This window comes from Saimiri boliviensis, chromosome 10, assembly GCF_048565385.1.
Source record: "Saimiri boliviensis isolate mSaiBol1 chromosome 10, mSaiBol1.pri, whole genome shotgun sequence".
NCBI lineage: Eukaryota > Metazoa > Chordata > Mammalia > Primates > Cebidae > Saimiri > Saimiri boliviensis.
This window is the reverse complement of record NC_133458.1, coordinates 4,185,937-4,208,569: the sequence shown is the minus strand read 5'-3', so window position 1 is coordinate 4,208,569 and position 22,633 is coordinate 4,185,937. Positions and strand designations below refer to the sequence as shown.

General features: G+C 42.9%; 1 protein-coding gene across 7 annotated transcripts in view; it reads right to left on the bottom strand.

Annotated features, from left to right (window-relative positions):
* PAXIP1 (PAX interacting protein 1) overlaps window positions 1-22,633 on the bottom strand; it is a 60,475-nt gene that overhangs the window by 8,679 nt on the left and 29,163 nt on the right. For all 7 annotated transcript variants that reach the window (XM_074378864.1, XM_039472696.2, XM_039472695.2 and 4 more), the window contains 10 exons: window positions 16,478-17,225; window positions 15,899-15,993; window positions 10,904-10,999; window positions 9,841-9,978; window positions 9,035-9,156; window positions 8,428-8,612; window positions 7,470-7,513; window positions 4,987-5,057; window positions 3,356-3,458; window positions 2,102-2,270 (listed from right to left, as the gene is read on the bottom strand). In XM_074378864.1, the coding sequence (XP_074234965.1) occupies window positions 2,102-2,270; window positions 3,356-3,458; window positions 4,987-5,057; window positions 7,470-7,513; window positions 8,428-8,612; window positions 9,035-9,156; window positions 9,841-9,978; window positions 10,904-10,999; window positions 15,899-15,993; window positions 16,478-17,225 (1,771 nt within the window). The remainder of the gene's footprint in view (window positions 1-2,101; window positions 2,271-3,355; window positions 3,459-4,986; window positions 5,058-7,469; window positions 7,514-8,427; window positions 8,613-9,034; window positions 9,157-9,840; window positions 9,979-10,903; window positions 11,000-15,898; window positions 15,994-16,477; window positions 17,226-22,633) is intronic.

The following is a 22,633-nucleotide window of genomic DNA, read 5'->3' as shown; positions in this document are numbered from 1 at the left end:
AAAATTTCAAAATTTCAATTAAAAAAATTTCTAAATACCACTTAATACATGTGAGCCTCATTATTCACAGATTCTGTATTTGCCAATTTTCCTCCCCTCTGAAATTTACTTATGAACCCACAATCAGTGCCTGTGCACTTCGGGGGTCATTCGTGGACATGCATGGACTGGAGAAGAATCAGTCACCTACATGCACGTTCCTAGCCAGGAGGAACAAGGCCATGCCCTGCCTTCCGGTTCCAGCAGAAATGGTGAAGAAGCATCCTCTTTGTGATCAATTAACTGTCACTGTTTTCAAATGTTTGTGCTTTATGTTGGTGATTTTGCTGTTTAAAAAGTCCCCAGTCCTAAGTGCAAGGAGGCTGTGATATGCCTTTTGGAGAAAATATGTATGTTAGGGAAGTTTCATGCAGGCATGAGTTACAGTGCTGTTGACCATGAACTGAATGTCCATGAATTAACAACATACACTAAATAAGGCGCCTTTAAACAGAAACACACATAAAACAAGGTTATGTATGACTGGCTGATGAAAATGTGGTGAGCAGAGGCTCTCAGGAACCTACCCCTGTGTTTACCCAGAGGCTACAGCACAGTATTCACTCAGTGTCTGTGCAACTTTATAGAGCATAACTAACTGCATGACAAGAATTGCCTGAATATTGTAGTTTAGGATTTAGTCTTTTCTTCACATTAATGATTTATTCTTTACCATGTCTTACTGCCTTAGATACAAAATCAAAAAATTTTAAGTTTGTTTCTAGCTTTGCTCTCAACAGCAATCTTAAGTTATCTTTATTTTTCTGGATCTCCTCATCTGTAAATTAGACCACATGAACTTTAAGACACATATACTTCTAATTTATTTACATAAATATCAATTATATTTAAATGCCAGTGGCCAAAAAAGTGACATGAATCTAAAATATTTTAATTTTAAAAGACGGATTTAACGACAACTTGTGCCCGTAAGGTGTAAACAAGGTTCGTTTAGCCAGAACAGTGTACCAGGGGCCAGCAGCTCCTCGGCAGGCCTTGCTGGCCACGGCCACACACCCTGCTCTTCCCTTTGCCGGCTGTATCTTTCTGCTTAAAGGGTGGGGTGCAAGGGAGGCCCAGGTGAGAAAGTGTGAGAACACGCCCATACAGGGCAAACTGCTGGCACAGAAAAATGAGCCTGTGGCTGCTCTAAATCAAGGGTTGGTGATCAGTATCATCGCTACATGGTGGAGTAGCCAGGGAGTTCAGTTTTAGTGCCAGTGTGGCTGGGCCAGAAAGACCACATGAGAAAAAAGACCGAGAATTCAGTGAAGCTTGTGATGGCGCATGTGCCTCTAAACCTTTCAACCCAGACAGGGCCTAGGGGAGCACGGAGGGCACAGCGGGGGCAGCTGACAGGTGCCTGGCTTCGACGATGCAGGACACCAGCCCCGCAGGCAGGGTGACGCCACCGCTGTGCAGGGCGGGAAGGGCACGCAGCTGCCTTGGCTATCCAGTTTCCATGAAGAAAAAAAAAATCATTTAGAATTTATAACTTATTTTATACCTAGCAAGATTCTAAAAACATTTAGGTGTGTATCAGTCTATCTATCCTTTATGTACTATCTCTAAATGTGACTGTTTGTTTTAAAAGAAATTCTCTTTTGGAGCTCTGAACAATGGAAGATGGGCAAGAGGACGCAGACCTCTCTCCGTCCTATATAAACCGATATTCAAAGTGTATTTGAGTAGGACATTGACATACACCTGCTCTCTTCCCAAATAAAGACAAAAATTATACTTTCCTGCACTTTGAAAAATCTCCTTTTACAGACAGATTTTCAAACAAAATATACTAAGAGGAAAAGAAAAAAAGGGATATAGAGCTGGTTTTTCCCCAATACTGTCCAAATTGCCAAAACCTTTATACTTAGGGTAGAATGCAAAGACATCAATCAAAGGAATCACTGGGGATATGAAATAAATTCATAAATTTAAATAAATTGATATCACATAGTTAAAAAATAAACTAGATATTCGTTGGGATGAAAAGAGATGAATTCAAGAGAAAAAGAAAAGTGTATTTGGCATTAAAAATAAGGTTACTAGGGCTGCTTCTTACCAATGAACTTCTGGCACCTGAAGCATTCCTCTAGCCACTCTGGTGTCACTATGTGCTTCACGACAGAAATCGCCATCAGGAACTTCACAGTGCGAGTCACTTTGCTGGCAATGAGGTGTGTGCACTTCTGTGCAGACTCTGCAACCTCTCCACCGAGAATGTAGAGCTTCTAAAGGTCACAAACACAGGTGCGAAATGAGGGAGTTCAGCATTCATAGAGCCACACTGACAGAGTAACACAGAGGAATACCTATCTGAAGGCAAGGGTTATGACCGTAATTCTCAGCCACAGAAAACAGTGTGACAGGTCAAACAAAGCCTACAACTCGAGGAGAAAAACAAAAGAGGAGAATGTATCACTTAACACTTCTGTAGTTCAAATCCACACAAATCAAGATAAAAATATGAATTCTCCATCAAACATCAATAGCATCTCCATGAATAAGTTAAATGACATGAAAATGATGCAGCTCACTTCACAACGAAGGGTAAACAGCCAAGACTTGCTAGGCCGGAACTGGTGTTAATGAAGAACATTTACCTGCTCTTCGGTTTTTGAAATATGGCATAAAAATTGACTAAGATATGAACGTATAAAAAAGCAACCTCCTAATAACTATCTCCACATTTTAAAGGTGGAGAAATTAATTTGTTCTAGATGTATAATAGTAGCATTGATAATTGCTTCTTTTCCTTAAAAAGGAAACTAGGAGGAAAATGTATGAATCCACCATAATACAGGTCAACTTACACTCTTAACCCAAACAAAACAAAATCCCATCATCCTCTGGGCTGTTATTTCAAAAAGCATATTTAAAATCCGTGCTCATTTATCATCTAAACAAATAAACAAACTCCCTTTGGCCTCACTCTACCCAAGAAAACGAATCGTGGGTAGACTGTGTTTCCATCAGAGAACTTGGAAAGACAGTTTTCCTCACGCTGGATGTCTTCATGAATAGGACACGGAAGGAGACTTGGAAATGTTCATGTGACTATTAGCATGGAACTTCGCCTATACTAATAAGAAAGCAAATATCTAAGTATGAAATAATAGCACAGAACAGGGCAGAAAGTCACTAAACATTTAATGACTAGGATTACTATGGTGACTACTAAAAATACTACATAAATATGCACTATAATAACAAGATATTCCTGACTATCTAAACTATGTAAGTTTAACTGCTGAAGTAAACATATACAAAAAGGAACACTGCTAAAAATCCTTTGACAAAGTAGATGAAATTTCACCTTAACATACTGTTGAACCTGGACAGGCTCGAACCCAGTGAAAAGCACAAGAGGGGTCAATTCTGGAGTTAGCTTTTTAGTGGGAGGTGGTATGTCTTCAATTCTGTGGAAGAAATACACATAAAACAGTGGTGATTTCATATTTATTTAAAATGCAAATTTTCTTTAGAAAACAGGGATTTCAATAGTTTAACAAGCTTTAACTGCACGTGGTTTTTACTCTTAAAGGAAACGTACAATGAGCTACCTGTCCTTCCTTTCTTCCCACCGCTTCCATAAAGTCACCTTCCAAGACTACCTCTGAAGCCCCCAAGGGACGTGTCCAATTCACTTTTAGTTAAGATCAATACTTTCTTCTTCATCAATCCCTGCTGGATTAATTTTTTTAATTGGCTTTAAGAAAGCAAATAACAAAGTTGCTTCTAAATGTCACTTATTGCTTAATCGCTTCATTTTTTTTCTATCAAGTTTTTAAAATAACCTTGTGTGACTCAGGCCACTCCTTGTCTGCCTGTTCACCATCCGTGTAAGTCAGCCAAGACGAGAGTCCCCAGAGCTTCCAGTGTCCTTTACGTGCTAGCCCTCTTCAACCACAAATTATAAAAACACTGCTTTGCTCAAGCACACGTTTTAAGTGAAACCTTTTTTGTTTTTTCCATAACCCTTAATTTTTTTTAGGTCTTTTCAGTTTATTATTATTTCCTGAGACAGTCCAAGAAAAATTTACTTTAAAATTTCTTTGTGGCAAGTTGATGACAGCCTCAAAAAATATAATCACATAATTAGGATTTTACTACTAAAGTCAACAGTTCAGTTTGTGTTCTGGAAGTGGGGAATGGAGGGAGGGAAAGATGAGGAGCAAGAAGAGAAAAGATGAGGAACCTGGTAACTGCAAACAAGTCAAGCAGTTATATTTCACCATGTACAGTTTGGAAAGAAGAGTTTTCTCGAATCAAGGAAGAAAACAGAAGCCCTGTTGGTTTGCTCCTGCGTTTGCTATGCCTTACTAACTGAATGACTGGCAGGACTTCATTCCTGCCGTGTTGGCCGACACAACACTAGAACGATAATGCATCTCAATCTGCATACTCCAGGCTAAACCCAACACGCCACAGGCACTGCACGTGTCCTTCCAAGGCTTTGGGTCCGGATCCTCCTTCCCACCATGGCCAACACTGCTTGGTCCTCACTGAGAACTGGCAGATCCAAGGAGCACACCTGAGATGATACCACGGCCTAGATGCTCTCTAGGCATCTGGAGCAGTTCTTCAGCGTGCCCCAGGAAGCCTGGGGCTCTACGGTGTACTGCTGAGCTGGGTTCTAGACCTCACACCCCATTCCCACCACTGCAGCTTCTGTTTTACATGGTGGAGAGGGGCTTCTCAAAGTATATCGCTTTAAAAAAGACTCAATTTTTTTAAAAAATAAAAAATATACTGGCCTATGTTATTATTCACCATTTGTCTCCAGCAATAAAATGAAATATATCACAATGAAGTTGAAAAGCAGAAAGCAAACTTTCAAATCCTATTTACTGAAAAGCGTTTTAGAAACTTTCCTCAATTGCCACTGATTTTCCAAAGCAGACCTGTGAAAGCCAACAATAAAAAATTTAAGGCTATTACTCTTACCTGGCTCTTTTGGAAGAAGGCTGGACATTAGCTACTTCATTCTGTTTCAGTTTGGGAGGTAGCCGTACACTCTGCAATTAAAATATTGTCTACTTTACTTTAATCAATCTACCAAGTAATACAGTAGCTTCCAAAAGGTTTATGTGTCAAATAATCAAACTACTTAATCATATAATATACAAGAATCATGCTCTTCTTCACATCAGAACTAGTCTTCAGCTCAAAAGACCACTCAGACAATGCAAGCCAGGAGAAGCTAATATTCCAGAGTGAACCTCTGTATTGTGTGTGCGTGGGTTTTTTTTGTTTGATTTTTGTTTTTTTTTTTTTTGCTTTTTGCTTTCCCTCTTTATTCGACAAATCCTTTCGGTGCTTTAAGTATCTTTGTTCCTTTCTTTCCTCCATGTTACATATATACATCCCTCAAGGTTGAACTTCTCAGAATGGTTTTCATTTCAAGTATTTTGTCCTGTGTCCCAATTTAGAATGTGAAAAACATGATCAAAATTACACCTCCAGCCTAAAAGACTATTCCTATAAGAGAAATTTCGCCAATGAGATTTCACAAAAGATGTTACATGACAATGAGATCAACATTGCTACCAACAGCCAGAGAAGGTGCCAAAACTCACATTCTGTCTCAGCAACATGGTGACCTCGACGAGGACCAGCTGCAGCCCTAACTCTGGAGCAAAAGCCATGCCAAGTGAAAAGAGAGCAGGAAGAAGATGGGATTTCCTTGTGGGGTCCCTACCACAGCCAGATCTCCATTCTCCCCTGCACCTTGTTCACTCCTATCTTATTTTAAACTCAGAGGTTCTTTTGACTTATGTGGGCCAACCATGTCTTTCCCAGATGTTTAATTATTTGAAGGAATTGCTCTCAATCTTATTAATTTAACAACTTATTTTTTCTAAATATTGCTGCCGTATCTAGAATAAATTTAAGCGTATCTACAGAAAGTATTCAAAATCTATTAGCCCTGTCATACATAGAGAATCAAGCTTCATAGTAATTTGCAGGAAAGTTTATACTTTTTCTTATTACAGCCCTTATAAGAAAACAATCTCTCAACTCTCTATTTCCAAAGACTGCAGTTAAGTCTCCAAATTATCATTCATTGGTACCAAGAACAGAAACAAATGGTGGGAAAGGCAAAAATGGTAAACTGGCCTGTCTCTAAGATTTTTAGCTTTTAATTACTAATACAAAGCCACAAGAGAAGTTGACATCCGGAGCCGCTGACAACTTCAGAATTTAAGCCATGTGGTTTGGGAGGAAAACTCTGATGACCACTTTCCCAGTGTGAGCTTAAAAGCCACCATAAAATTCCTTTCAGTTAAATGAACTGGGAGAATATTTGCTTTTGCTGATGTGTCAGAACTGGTCATGTCGTATTAAAGTCCTAACTACTAGTGTAAGCTAGTAGGAAAAAAATATATCTATGATCACATTATCATTAGCATGAAGAAAACAAGACTGTAGCTTGGAAGGGCTTTCTCAGAGACTTGCGATGATTATTAGCAACTTCCAGATGAGATCTGGCAAACGAGTAAGTCAGCAGATGAATAACCAGAAACACGAGCCTGGGTGTTAGCTGCTAATCCTTATGAGACTATTCTCCTCAGCTAATTGCTCAAGTGGCACCAACCCTAAATGACCACTGTATACAAAAGAAATGTGGTGAAAACTTGGTGGGTACATGACATATGGAAATCTGTTGTTCAAAACAAAGGTTAATATATAATGACATGAACATAAACCAAAGCCTGTAAATTACACTACTATTGGCCAGCAGTAAAAAACTGCTATTCTCAAAGTGCTGATGTTCAGTCAAACAGTGAGAAATCACAGTAGACAAAGTCCAAAGTGAAAAATTATTAAAGTGGTCCCGTCTGTAGCTTAGCAAATATGAATGTGGGGCAAAGAGAAAACACAACTGATCTTCTACTCATTGTACGGGACCGATGAGAAGGCAGAAACCACCTCCTTGTCTTGTAACTGACGACCAATGGCCTTCAAATTTCAAGAATGGCCTACCCTGAAAAGCAGAGACCTCAAGCACTGTGACGTGACTCCCAACTCGAGACACTATGAAAATATTTCCCCTCATCACGAGACCCAGGACTCCTTAAGTTCTGATCTGTAGCCCCAAGTAGGTTACATATCCATTGCTTCTTGCCTTTCGTTAACCCTACGAAAAACAAGACGTCATCTTTGATTTTACTGTTCTCTATAAGCAATCACACAGCTCTCTGAAGCAAATAAGCCCCTCACATGTATATATATGAAAACGACAATCATATCCTAACGATTAAGAGAAAAATCAGTCCTAGGGTTTACTGAACAAGTGAGTAGATACAACCTTCATTTGTTATCATGTTGACAGATTACTAAAATAATTTGTAATTTATGAAGACAAATACGTCCCTACTGCATTTTAATATAGTAATAGCCAAAGGAAGGTTATTAATTTGACATACCATCAACAACTCTGCAGTCACTTTTAAGGGAACTCTCCAAGCATCTAAAGAGAGAAATACATTATTTTTTTATGGTAGATATTCTGTTTAAATAAAAAAATCCTTTTTGTAAAAGTCTTCCCTGACAGGAGGCTTAGCTGACAACACTTAATAAGGATAAATGTAAGTATTCTAATGAAGTTTTAAAAAAAGCTTTCCAGGCAAGGTGAGGGCATGCTGCTGCTCTAGTTTTATATGCTGTCTGCATGAAGCAGCACTAAGACCAGCGGCAGCAAACAAAGCAAATGTTGTGTCAAAACCCATGGCATTCACCCCCTACTGTGGGTTGTCTGGGTAGATATTTCTAGGCCTGTGTCCAAGTCTGGGTTTCACATAGTCTGGCCTCTAGCAGGCACAAACCTTCCTGCCTATCACAGGAGCCATGATGACATCCAGGACGTAACAGCAAGTCAGTCAAAGGTCAACAGTGACAGAGGACAGACGTCAATTCTAGCAAAGTGGGGAATGTTCTGGAGGGTAGGGATCAATTTGGACAAAAGATTAACTGGCCTGAGAGACAAGACTATCAAAAAGCTTTCAAGTGCTCCTTCCATCTCTACGAGGTGATCAAAAGCAAACAAAAACATCAAATCATGGCACACGCCTGAAGTCCCAGCTACTTGGGAGGATGAGGTGGAAGAATCACCCAAGCCCAGGCAGTCAAGGCTGCACTGAGCCATGATCACACCACTGCACTCCAGCCTGGGTGACAGAGTGAGACTCTGTCTCAAAAAACAACAAACAAAAATCCTTAGCAGAGTGGGGAGAAGAAAGGAAGAATATAGAATGGAAGTTGAAAATGAGTCAAAAACTGACTAGAAAGCTCAAGCCAAGCCTGGTGACTAGTATGAATAAAAAGATGATAGAAGCAATGTTAGTACTTTTAAGTAAGATTTGCAGCATGTAGAATTTAACTTACCTAAAAGATTGAAAACTAAATGCTGGGTCGGGGCAAAGGGATCCTGCAGATTGAACGCCGTGTAGCGACTATACTGAATCTGCCTCAGAGCCTCAAAGTTTCCCAGAAGGATGTCGCCAAGCCACTGGGCGTTGACACAGGGTATCCTCCACTCTTTGGCTTTTTCATACTTTAAACCAGTTGGTCTTTTTATTTTTTGAGGAGAAAACACATTTATTAAATGTTAGAGATGTCAACAGTCCAAATTTATATTTATTTCCAACAAAGGCAGTAAGATATTTTTCTCCTAATGTAAGTGGAAGGCATAGCCTAGCAAACTGAGGGTGACCCTGCATGGCAATCAAATGTCCACTTCAAGGCTCAAGCAGAATTACAAAACCACCTCCGAGTCTTACTTTTACCCTATTCCTATTTTGTTAATTCAAATTTCATTAATTCAAATGTTTTCTAGGTATTTCTATTAACATTATTATGAATATCATTGTCATACTTTAACAGTTTAATTTCCACAAATTTCTACCACAAACCTATGACATACTAAAAAATGCACAATTGACTATATTGTGTATAAATTTAAGATTAAAAACAGTTTCAAAAATTTGCTTACTCTTTACAGATGAGGACTGTGTTGCTGCGGCACAGATAACCCGTGTATTTGGCACCTGCCAAATAAGCCATTAATTTTAGGTCATCTCTGTCACTATCAACAAATCCCGTCACAGAAATAATCTAAGGAAAAAAAAGAGAGAAAATAAGGTAAAAACAAAACAAACAAAAAACCAAAACCAAGTACTATTTCTTCTACTTCTTAGTTGACATATATTTTTTCACTATTTCTTGGGCATTATGGAACACATTTGGTAACGTCATTCCTAAAACTGTCAAGACCAGAATTTTATTAAAATACTAAAAAGGTAATACACATAGCCCTCACAGGGAAGAAGAAAAAGAATGAATGTGAGACGCCTTGTTTATGTCACTGCATCATTGCTCAGATGATCCCAACGGTTATGTTATAAAGTGTGTAACCACGAGCCAGCTGAGCCAGGTCCTCCTCCTTCGCTGATTCCAACGCGGGGCTCATTTGAGTGGAAGGACCCACGACCACTGATCAGTTCCACCCAACAGGGGCTGCCTTTGGTGCAAGACCCCTGATTTATTTTTGGATTTTAAATAGGGTCAAATACTGAAGAATCCATTTAAATACCTACTATGTACAGAAAGCTGTGATTGTTACAAGGAACTAAAAGAAAGCAAGCTATTTCTTCTGAGCAGGCACTTATAGAATGGGCAAAAGTACAGAGAAGCTCTGACTCGGAAGCCACTGTGGGAGCCTCAGGTAAGTGCTAGCACATGGTTATCTGCCAAGGTAGAAGAATGATGTAAACACGGAACACGAGGACTCTGTCTCACATGCTGTGAACACGGCTTTCCTCCTGGTGGGAAGGCCACTGGGAAGTGCAGGGCTCGGTGAGGCGGCACCATTTTCTTCTTCTTTAAGACCGTGTTCAACCAGTGCGCAGTAACACATCTCTTTCTTTCTCTTATTGCCTATCAAACAAAAAATTAGAGATTTGTTGTTTTTTGTTTTTCTGCCGCAGGATTAAGGAAAATTGTAAGGCTGTATAGGTACAATGCCGTTTTCACTGGCAGCCCCATAAGAGAATTTCATGACATTTAGCGCTTGATTAAAGTAACAAATTAAAGCCGTGTGGCTGGTTACTTCAAATATAACCTAAAAATGTTACTATCCATCTGCAAACAAGAGTCTACAACTGAGGACAAAAGCAACAAATTCTACAACAACTATAAGAATACCTTTAGTGATGAATGAACTAATACGTATGATCACCAAAGTTAAAAGTGCCGCATAAGAACACAGAGGGCTCCACGTAAGCAAAGTATCAAAAACCCATCTGCCTAAAACGAACCACGGGAAAAGAAAAAATGCCTCAGAAGTATTTCCACATTTTTACTCGAGAAGTAGGCCCTGTGAATGGCTATCCTCTTTAAGACGGTGATCTTGGAGGTCATCTGTCACGTATACATAAACTGTCTACAGGAAGCACAATTTTATGAAACAAAATGAAACTTCAGAGAGCAAAAGAAGGTAATACTGAGGAGAAAGCCTGCATCCCAGGAGTTTTAGAAAAGCTCTGTAAGGGGCCTGGCCTCTGCACGCTTGTGTGGGAGTCACACGCCAGTGCACACAGTGTGGCTGGGATGGTGACTGCAGGGAGTGTCCGTCCTTCTTACCACCACCTGGGAATATCCCTTTCTTTCTCCATTGCTCAAAGACAATGGTGCCCACAAAAGTTATTAATCCCACCAAAGAATCCATCCCAGGAAGAAGCAACTTTCCTATCTTTCGAGGCAGAAAAGTCCTTTCCAAAAATAACAATCAATCACTAGCATTTACTGCATGTAAAAAATGACAGATGTTGTTCCTGGTGGCAGTTAGGGTTGTCTTCCTTACCTGTGCAAACACACTGCTGACTTGACTCTCACAGAGAAGGTGCGTGCATCGACTTGTGAACGTGGGGTCAACAGTGCCACCGTGTGCCTGGATTATCTAGACACAAAGACCCGACCAATGCGGTCACAGTGTTAATCACTCAGAATAGAGGAGACTTCCAATTTCCAATAAGATAGCTGTCAAAAGACTCTATCATATATTTATATCATGTATTTCCCCAAAGTATGAAGGACATGTAACAGTTATATTTACAGACTTTTCTACCCAGCACCATACAATGAAAATGAACTCCAATACTATAAATTTAATCTGAATTTCCAGGAAACAAGAGAACACTGGAATGAATGCATCCTGGGGTTTCTCAAGCTCAGCATAACTGCCCCGCTGAACCAGGGGGTTCTGGGATGTGGTGGCTATCCTGAACAGAAGAGGATGCTACCCATCCCATGCCAGCAGCAGCCCCTAGCCATGACTACTCAAGATCGTCAGATACTGCAAAAGGTCTATGGTGGGCAGATCAACCTCCCTTAAAAAGGGAAATAAAAAGCAAATCAGAATGAAATTCATAAATCCCAACCGTTTCTTCTCAAAACAGATGTGGTTTTCTGGGGGAAGGAACTGCTGTGGGCATTCGTCAGAACTCAAAATACTGTACACGGAAAAAGGAGTTTGATGGCCTATTAGGTGAAATATAAACTTTAAGAAGACCTGCCCCCGGCCAGGCGTGATGGCTCACACCTGTTATCCCAGCACTCTGGGAGGCCAAGGAGGGTAGATCATGAGGTCAGGAGTTTGAGACCAGCCTGGCAACACAGTAAAACCCCATCTCTACTAAAAATACAAAAATTAGCCAGGCATGGTGGTGCGTGCCTGCAGTCCCAGCTACTTGGGAGTCTGAAGCACGAGAATTGCCTGAACCCAGGAGGTGGAGGATGTGGTGGCTGAGATCGCAACACTCCACTCAAGCCTGGGCACGAGAGCGAGACTTGGTCTCAAAAAAAAACATCTGTCTCCTCAAAAAAACAATTGTTTCATTTACTACTTTTAAGATGTAAATGTTTATTTTTCCTATGGCCAAACATCAACATAGTTTAATGAGGTCCAGAACAAAACTGCAGCCTCCTTGCCCATCCCTGCTTTTCATTCCCCTGAAACAAGCACATTTAGCACTTTAAAGCTGTTTCCTCTGACAATTATTTTTTCATATATCTACTTTATTGCACTTTAGGTTCTGGGGCACATGTATAGAACATGCAGGATTGCTGCACAGGTACACACATGGCAATGTGGTTTGCTGCCTCCAGCCCCTATCACCTGTATCTGGCATTTCTCCCCATGTTATCCCAACACCGGAAAGAGGATCGAGGGAGCCCCCACCGTCTGTGGGGACCCCGAGTGTTATCACTTCTACAAAGAGCTGCAGGAGGCTGGCGGGGTGCCCACCCAGCAGGCACAGTAGACCGCAGCCAGCCGGTGCCTGGTGTCTGCCTCCCGCCAACCCTTCTCCAAACACCGGCAGAAAATGGAGAGTGCTTAGGTGGTGGGTGCTGGAGGTACAGGTTTGGGAAGGGGGGAAAGACATTTTTATTTTTGTTCTGCCATGCACATTTATACTTGGAAAGAGACCAGCACTGAGGTTGGCACCTCCCCGCCTCTCTCTTCCTAGCCACAGATGCTACGCCTGCCCCGCCCAATTTTGCTTCCCCCTGGGGAGGAAGGGAGTCATGGTGGGGGAGCTAGAGTACAGGTTTGGGAAGGGGAGAGAGACATTTTTATTTTTTTAACCCCTGTGTCTCTTTTGCTTATGATTAAAGGAAGAAAAAGTAAAAAAAGAAAAACAAAAACAAAACAAAGGCAATTTTTAATATATTCTAACACATTATATGATTTCCTTTTCTCTAGTTTTACATAACCGTCTACTGGCCTCCTACTGTGGACACCCTTCCCCCAAATAACACACACACTCCTCAAGTCTCCTGATTTGGTTACATCAAGATCAGTGTCAGTGACGTAACACAATGTATCCTAAGATTAGAGTTCCTTTCTGGTATACACTTTGGTTTTCCCTGGTGCTTATCACTGCCTCATCCCAGTCCCCCCAGAATCTGTCTTTTTCTTAGTTTTCTACATGCCTTTCACTATTTCATTCCCACTATCTGAACAATGTACATGTGGTGGTTTTACAGTATGTCTGCAAATTATTGTATAATCCTCCCTCTAAGAGTTGGAGCTTTACTCACTTAGCTTTGAGTACGGACTAGACTTAGTCACTTAATACGGTGGAACTGACAGTGGGAGGCTCCCGGAACTCAGTCACGAGACACTGTAATGCTGTGGCTTTGCCCTCTCTCTATCTTAGGTCACGCCCTCTGGGGAAGGGAGCCAGCCGTCATGCTGTGAAGACATACAAACAGCCCTCACTTGTGATGAGGAGCTGAGGCCTCCAGCCCACAGCCACGTGAGGGAACCATCCTGGAAGGGGCTCCCGCAGCTCCCTCTGGCATCCTGACTGCAACCTCAGGAGACGGCTGAGTCACAAGCGCCCTATCAAGCTACTACGGGATTTCTGACCCATGACCAAACTGAGAGGTAGTTTATTGTTTTAAGCCACTAGGTTTTGAGATAATCTGTTACACAGTAACAGAAAATGAATGTACTATCACTGATCCTTGAGCAACACGGGTGCGAACTGCATGGGTCCACTGATGGCTAGATTTTCTTACACCTCTGCCACCCCTGAGGAGGTAAGACCAGCCGCTCCTGTCCCTCCTCCTAGGCCCCCTCATCACGAAGATGACACGGATGAAGACCTCTGTGATGACATACCTCCCCTTAATGAACAGTGCATATATTTTCTCTTAGGATTTTTAAAGTAACATTTTCTTTTCTTTAGCTTACTTTATTGTAAAAATACAGTACTGCATATATAAAACATGCGTTAATTGACTATCTCTAAGGCTTCTGATTAACACTAGGCTATTATTAATTCAGGTTTTGGGGAGTAAGTGATGCACAGATCTCCGATTACGTGGGGGTCAGCACCCCTAGGCCCCAGACTATTCAGGGGTCAACCGTACCCGTCCCTCCTGAATCTGCCATGTCTTTGTTTGCTCCTCCAGGAAGCCTCTCTTCTGGTCCCCAGTCTAGTTTTCTCCGCACCTGCTTTCTCACCATCTGGCATTTCCCCTCACCTCTATCCTGGCAATTCTCTTTCTATCTCGAAGTCAAATCCCTCATTTCTTGGCTACCACATCTTACTCTCTACTGGCACTTAGTGGCTTCCTAAGGAAGAATACAAGGGAGGTACATTTTTGACCATTAGTATACGAATATCCGTATTCCATTTCTTGTGACTAACAGGCTCTATAGATTACTTTAGGTTGGAAATTATTTCCCCTCAAAAACAAAAGGAGCTGCTCTGTGGCTGGCCCCTGTGCACTGCATCGGAGGCTCCTGAAATCACCCTGACTCCTGATCTGTCCAAGTTTCCCTTCCAGGGAACTTGTTGTTTGTCTGACAGAAAAGTGTTCTCTCTAGCCTTGTGAACGTTCACTGATGCCTTACCACTGCTCTCCTTCCACTTCTTTTCAATCTGGGGGCACACGGCCTTCAGTTGCAAAGCTATGTTCTTTCATAACGTTCTTGTCTTCATTTTCTCTGTTCCCATGCTCCTATTTAATGTCAGACCTCTTAGATAAATCCCTTAACTTGAAAACAAGACAAAAAACCCAAACTTTTCTCCACGAACTTTCATATCTTTGAGTTTCGTTGTACTTCTCAGGACAGTCTCTCAATGCTACCTTCGAATACTTCCGACTTTTAAAAAATGTCTGCTGCTGCCCTTCTCAGAACTGCCCCTTCCTCCCTCACCCCGGCACACGTCCTCTGCCTCTCTCCCCAGCCAACTACACAGTCATCTGCCTGGTCGCTCTCAGATTCAACACTTTACTACTTAAAACACACAGCCGATCACTTCGCCTGCATCTAAATTCCACCACATGGAACATCAACAAGTTCTTGGAAGACACGGAAGACGGGCCAGCCCTGGTTCCTGTACCCGCTCCTGCCTCGTGGATCCCACTGAGGCACCATCCTTTGCACCCTCCTGTCAGTTTCCCCAATCACGGGCCTTTGCCCGCGATGCACCATTGGGAAAATCCTCCCCACCTAATTCTTCCTCCTAGTCACCCCATAAGCAGTTCAGGAACCACCTCTCCCAGTAGATTTTTCTTAACACATCACCCCACAACACGATGGGTGACGGTCCTTCTCAGGCTCTCACAACAGCCTGCGCCGGCCAACCTGCCTCTCCCATGGCTCTTTGGGTTTCTTCGTCTCTGCGATTTCACATACCTTCCCTGGGTCTTGCAGCGAGTTTGGCATATAGCAGGGATTTAAGCACTAGGGAGGTTTATGGTGAAGCACATTCAAGATGTATTAGAGGCATATTTAAACTCAGTTTTTATTTAAAAAAAAATTTTTTTTGACTCTGTTTTGTTTTGTGGAATGCAAGAAAGAGAAAGCATTTCTTTTCTTTAAAGGCCACCATGCAAGATAATAAATAGATAAATGAACTACAGTTTCACAACTGGGCTAAAAGACTTTGATGTTCTAGAGATTCCAGGATTTCCTAACAGTTAGTTACCTTTGGAGAAAGAGAAATCACTGAGATGCATACAAATTAATGGTCCTCCTCCTAGGACACCAAAAATCTGAACTTATTTCCATCGTTCCAATTATACACAAATATTTAGTGCCCCTTGGAATTTCCAAGCTGAAAAAAAAAGTCCACTGTCTTCATCTAAGAGCTGAGAAAACTGATGCCCAGAAAAGCACTGTGCCTGAGGTCAGAGAATGTTAATCAAAATGCCCGTCACACATTAGAACACATGTAGGCGCAGCTCAGCGAATGCAGTCTAGTGAACATAGTTACGTCTACGTGAGAGAGCAGCATCTTCAGACAAAAAGTCATCCTTCCCCCAGGCACAATCTTACCCTTTTCCATGTGGCCAGCAGTTGCTTATCAGACATCTGCTCTGGATAATCCGCAATTGCAAACACACATCCCAATAAGAAGGCTTCTTCTGGAACTAGAATAAAAATATGTTAAGAAAAAGAAAATTAAACCTGATAAATATGCTTGCACACGTTAAAAAGTGGTACCTTACGATGTGAATCTGTTATGCTAATCAGTCTTGACCATGCAAATGCCAGTAATCAGAGTGCATGGGGAATACTGCTACAATTATACTAGTTAACTGTCTGCATCAAACAAACATTAAAAACTAAAATCAAAATAAATTATGCCTGGCCATTAAATACCCGAATGAGTCCCTGTGGCAACCTAGATGTTCTGCGGGACACCAACATTCACTTCAGCATATGATGTCCCAAGTACAAAAGAAAGCATGATTATCCTATGATAACTATATTCTTTGTCAGGTATGAGGCTCACATTCTCCATCTTGTAATAATTGTTTTGATATGAATCCTTACCCAACACTCAAACACTCTCAAAGCATTTACGTGGGTACAAGACTTTTAGGAGAGAGGAAAAAAATCTCCATTACTAACTCTCCACTGCTGGATCATGTCCAAAAAGCTGATGATGCTGAGGTGGTGGTGGCGGTGGTGGCGGCTGCTGCTGCTGCTGCTGCTGCTGCTGCTGCGAGAGCTGCTGAGATGGAACCTGATGCTGCAGTGCCTGTGACGTCTGACTCAAGTGTGGCGCTGTCTGACTTTGCATCTGCTGCTGCTGCTGCTGGTGCATGCGCTGGAGCTGCTGCTGCTGAATCTGCTGTTGCTGCTGGAGCAGACTGTGCTGCTGCTGGAGCTGGGCGAGCTGCTGCTGCTGGAGCTGGTGCTGCTGCAGCTGATGGAACTGCTGCTGCAGGGCATGCTGCTGCTGAAAGGACTGGAGCTGCTGCTGAGGGCGATGCAACTGCTGTGGAGGATGCAACTGTTGCTGTGGAAACTGTAGCTGTTGCTGGGAAAACTGATGCTGATGGGCTTGCTGCTGCTGCTGCTGCTGCTGCGAAAATGGATGTGATGGCTGCTGGGGGTATGGTTGCTGCGAATGCTGCTGCTGCTGCTGCTGCTGCTGCTGCTGCTGGAGCTGCATTATCTGCTGGGGCTGAAGGTGTAAAACCGGGTGCTGTGGCTGCTGCTGCTGCTGGGCCTGGTGCTGCTGCTGTAACATGTGGGTCTCTGGGGTCACTTTCACTTGGCTGAACAGCACTGCATTGGCATTCGTATGGCCCTGCTGGCTGTGATTCACCTGCTGTTCTAAATTTTTTGTAGGTGCTGAAAGAGTCTGTAAGATCTACAAAACAAAAGTTAGGTCAAACATGATCAATAGTTCCTGAAATGGATGAATGACAGTTTCTTAGTCAAGAGAATAATAGCATATCCTACATATTTATTCATAATATTCAATCAAGCAGACACAGCAAATGATTGGAAACTTCAAAAATGATACCGCATTTGCTTTTATATTTATTTTGTAACACCAATATCACAAAGTAAATTCATACATTGAGACCACCAAACTATGAAACTACATCAGTAAAACGGAATAAGCTAACAAATTAAAGTGGCAAGGATAAGAGTTTGCCAGGGCAGGGCGTGTGAGCCTAAGCACTCCCTGGGCCGTGCGGCCACACCTCTCCACCGCCCAGTGGTCTCCCGTCAGCTCTGCAGGCCTTCCTGGCCTAGGAATGCACTGGGGAGTGACAGGTGGTGAAGGCATTTGGTCATCAGGCTCAGCCTCGCCTCAAACCTTCTCGCCACAGCTGCCACTTCCCATTTCCTCCTGTCCTATGGCCCAGAGTCTAGTAAAGAAAGGTTCTCAGTCAATCACCTTCCGGAGGAAAGCGGCCATGACCCAAGCTGTGACTCCAAGAGCCCTTCGCTCCACTGTCAACTTGCTCTGTGCACTGGCACACTACAGAAAAGAAGGCCAGCTCAGATACCACCAGCGCTGTTTAAATGGTGACATTCCCCCAACTAAGAACTCATCATTAGAGCTGGGAAATGACGCTTCCTCAAAAATGACCGAGTTCTTCATGTGGGACAAAAACATTTCAAGCTAGAAAAAAATAATTCAACGGTCAAGCCAGACTATTTCTCTTCTATTTCTTTCTGCTTTACAATGACAGGGAATAAGCTGACAGTTCTGCATATGCTGAGGAGTAGGAGAAGGATGGTGACCAGCTGATACCCACCAAGCAAGGGAAGTTACTTTTTTAATATCCTATAGGGCACTGAATAAAACAAAAGATACATGTTACACAATGAATTCTGTTCAACATGCTGAAGTAACAAAAATTTGAAACCAACTTCTGACAGTCATGGAAATCAGTAAAAACAAATTTTACTAAACTCAACCCATACAACTTTTAACCCTATTAAAAGCGTTTAAAATTTAAATAAAATTCTAGGAATTCAATTTTAACACATATCAGAACTATACCAAAATCTCAAACATTCTAACATATATGTTTCACTTACACAGATGCCAAAATGCAAAGGTTATATGACCCACAAGGGTAAAAGATTTTGGATTTAGTGATAAATAATTGAGTTTAGAAACAAAATAAGTCAAAATCAAGAGCTTGGGCACACCCATCTTTAAAACTGCCTTACGTATGAGATATCTCTATTAAGGAGAGTCAAGACTTCAGAGACATCTGAGTGGAACTCTAAACAGAAAAATCTCTTTCAAACAAAATAATAAGATAACTGTTTCATCTCTGTATTTAAAAGTATTTTTAAAAATCCAAAAAAGAAGAGGGGAAAATCCACCCCATCATATGCCACCCGCGGAGCCCAGCAGCATCTGGTACTGTGTGAACCTCCTAGGGAAGCATGGGTGTGCAGGGCACCTGCCTGCTTAGCGGGCACCAGCCATGAGCCCTACCACGACAAACTGCTGTGAACAGTGGCTGCCTCCTGAGAAGGTGAACGGCAATGAGGGATAGGAGGTGGCTGGGAGTTTAACTTTTCACTGTCCTTCGGTATAATTTAAATTTTTAAATTTTGTACACGTATTACTTTTTCACCCTCACATGTCAATAGCCCGTGGAACTCTGAGGGACAGTAAGGAAATAAACGCCCATCTGCACGTGGACAGGGCTGAAGCAGTCATTTGCCACATGCTGCTCCCTGCCTCTCTGCACCTTCCAACCCCAGGTGGAAGGGAGCTCGGGAAGGGGCAAAGGCCTAGACAAACACAGCAGCAGACGCCAGGGCAGGCCGGAGGCCGGAGGCCCCGACTTTTCAGATTGGCCAAGAGGACTCAGCAGGGTCTGCCGCCTGCAGAAGGTGCTCCATCTGATCTCAGAGGGCTGAGGGAGGCCTGGGAAGTACAAGAGGCAATGTACAGCTATTTCTACTACAGGCTTCGGTTAAGATAGGTCCTCGCCCACTGCTGACCCAGCCTGCTAAGGGAGAACAAATGGAGATTCAAGACGACACTGCCAGCTAGGAATGAAGACGGCCATTGGCCTGCAGCCTTCTCCACCTGATGTGGCGAGAGGTGTAGGCTGGAGAGGAGGCATCTGCAAGGCCAGCCATTGAGATGCTGCCCCACATCCCTACCACATTCAAGTGATCACTTTTTCAACCATCTGATCTGCTTCTGGCTGAATACATGTTAGCCCTAGAGAACATACGAAAAAGAAACTATATTGCTCAATTACACAATTGCGCTATACTACAAACAATTCTCAATAAATGTCCAGTTTAAATTTTTCCATTACAACTGTCACAATTCTCTTTTACATTACATGAATACTGAGTTACTGAATGCCACAATATAGAAAGCATCATGCCACACACCGCACGGCTTCCAACCAGTATAAATTTGCAATATAAAGAGGACTCTGATGGTAAGTTACAGCCCACCTCCCACAATCTGATGTTCAACTAAATCTGTCTCATATTTCTAAAGTTTCAAAAAGTCATTTTCTTCATGTCCAGCAGCAAAATGTCCTTATGTTCTCTTGCATTGCTCAGTCTCTCAGAAAAATCTCTGCAATTCTCACTAGTGATCAAATCCATTCACTCACTAGAAACGAATGGAGGTTTCTCAGTTTTCCACCTCCAGAGCACACAGCTGTGTATACCGAATTTGTCTCCAATACAGAGATGTGCCCAAACTCCCTACTGCAGTCAATTATTTCCATTGCAAAGTAAATTATTTTGTCTCTATATCCAAATACAAACGTAAGGAACTTTGTATTTAAACCAACATCCATTTTATCTGAAAAACGAAGTAAGGCCAGGCACAGTGGCTCACACCTGTAATCCCAGCACTTTGGGAGGCCGAGGCAGGTGATCACCGGAGGTCAAGAGATCGAGACCAGCCTGGCCAACATGTCAAAAGCCCATCTCTAATAAAAATACACACAAATTAGCTGGGTGTGGTGATGGGCACCTGAATCACAGATACTCAGGAGGCTGCAGCAGGAGAAACACCTAAGCCCGGGAGGTGGAGGTTGCAGCAAGCAGAGATTATGTCACTGCACTCCAGCCTGGGTGACAGAGTGAGACTCTTCTGTCAAAAAAAACAACCAAAACATATATATCAGAAATAGGTAGTAATTAACCAGCAGCAACTGATCAACACTTTTGACACCACAAATAAATGAAGAGCAAAGAACATTTCCTATTTCAAATGGATGACTTCTGCCCATAATTTCTCATCTAAAGAAACAAAGTAATATTTCTCGAAGTGCCAGAGGCTTCATCCACGGTTTCGCACACCAGCCCTATGAGAGAGATTTTTTATGGTCTATGTCCTGCATATCCCACTGCTGACAGCACAGGTCTACGGCGTGATCCCAGTCTTCCTGCCAGGACTGGTCAATTCCTCCAACTCAGCAGTATCATCACTCTTCACATGTGTGAGGTCAAAATTACTAGAATCCTCTTTGTCTCTAGCCTGTCATTCTTTATGGCCTTTACTTTCTACCTGTCATGATGCCCTCTGGCTTTCCAGGACCACTGTGGGACTGTCACTTCGCTGCTCTGTGGCTGAGACTGTACCCTGTGGCTTCATGCCACCCACCTTCCTGGACAGGGATGCATGGGGACCACGGCTGGCACTCTCAGCACTGGGTGATGCTGGAGCTGCTCCTTCTGTGCATCCAGCTTCTCCCTAAACTCAGCTGACCTCCACCTTCACATGGGCACCCATCTGGACAAACCCTGGCCTTCAGCTCTTGGACCTCCTCATTTTGGCCTTCTCCCCACTTCCTCAGCCACACATTCCCAACTACTCCCGAGACCCATGGTCAGTCGCAGGCTTGTTTACCTCCAGGACCCAACAAGGCAGCATGGAGCTGTGGGCACCGAAGCACATCCAGGAGCGCCTCTGTATCGGGCAGCTGCTGCTCAGCGGCAAGGCACTGCTGCCACCCAGGACTTGAGGACGGCCAGCTCGGCATTTTATCAGGTCATTCACCTCTTAAACCAGAAATCCAATGTGTACAAAGAATCTTGCGATTTGGGCAAATACATTTTTAAAAATTATTTGGGCCAAACTAAAATGTGTCTGGGTAGAACGTGGCCTGTCAGTTACTGGATTGTGTCTTTCATCACCTAAAACTATTGTGACTCCGAAATGGCTCATTCAAATACACCAAGCTCCAACCAAACTCTGTCCTGCCAGGCTGCCAGTGACTAACCGTCGGGACTGTCCTGTCTTCACTGCCCTTCAATCCCCCTTGCCTTCTCTCTAGGCTAGATTCCATTTTACTCCTTCTTGTTAATATCCTAAGCTATGGTCACCAACGTAAACTGAGTCTTAACCATGTCCAGCAATACTGTCTTCCCTTTCTAGGAATCAACTACTTGCAAATCTATTCTCCTCAAACCCGATGACCTTCTCTCTCTTCTCACCTTGCCCCCCACCATCTTAACTGTCTACTGCCTACCATCTGAAGGGCATGTTTGCCTCTGTCTTACTCTGGATGCCAGCCAACTGCTGCAATCATCCCAAGAACTGTGTACTACTAACACCCACTGTTTAGGTGGAAGGGAGATGAGACAAAGATTCGGCAACTCTAAACACTTTTTTTACACCACTGCTATTATCACGCCCAGTAAAATGTTGATTCTCAACATCACCTTCTACCCAGGCCATACTGAATTTCCCCACTTGAGAAACATCAAGCCTTTCCACTGAAAGTGGATGTGGAGAATACTGGATCCTGCTTCAGGCTGTTCCTATGTGCTAGAGAGCCATTTTTCTGAGACGTTGAGATGTTATTCAGAAAACAAAACTATGAAATGAAAGTGTCCAGAACAAGGTGAAATGGCAGACCGGGCGTCACCATCAGATGGAACAGCCCACGTGGCTCTCGACGGTGGGCTCCTCAGAGCTGGCCCCAGACCCTCCTCTTGCTCTGCCCTGCCTGCTACACGACCTCACATCTGCCTCCACAGCATCACTCAGCCTTGCTTCCTCTGGTTCCACCACTTAGCAGACAGCTCCCCTGCATGTATCAGATACCTCCAACCCAACACGTCTGAAAAGAAACTTACATTCTTAAAACCTGCCGCTTTCCCAGTGTACTTTATCTCTGAAATGGCATCACCTTCTTTCAAATTCTCAAACCAGAAAGCTGGATTCTCCCCTTCATTTTTTTCCTCTCTCAAACAGCCCCCCTGCTTCACTCTTGCCTCTCTACGATGCACTGTTTACCCAATACCTATCAGAGTGCGTCT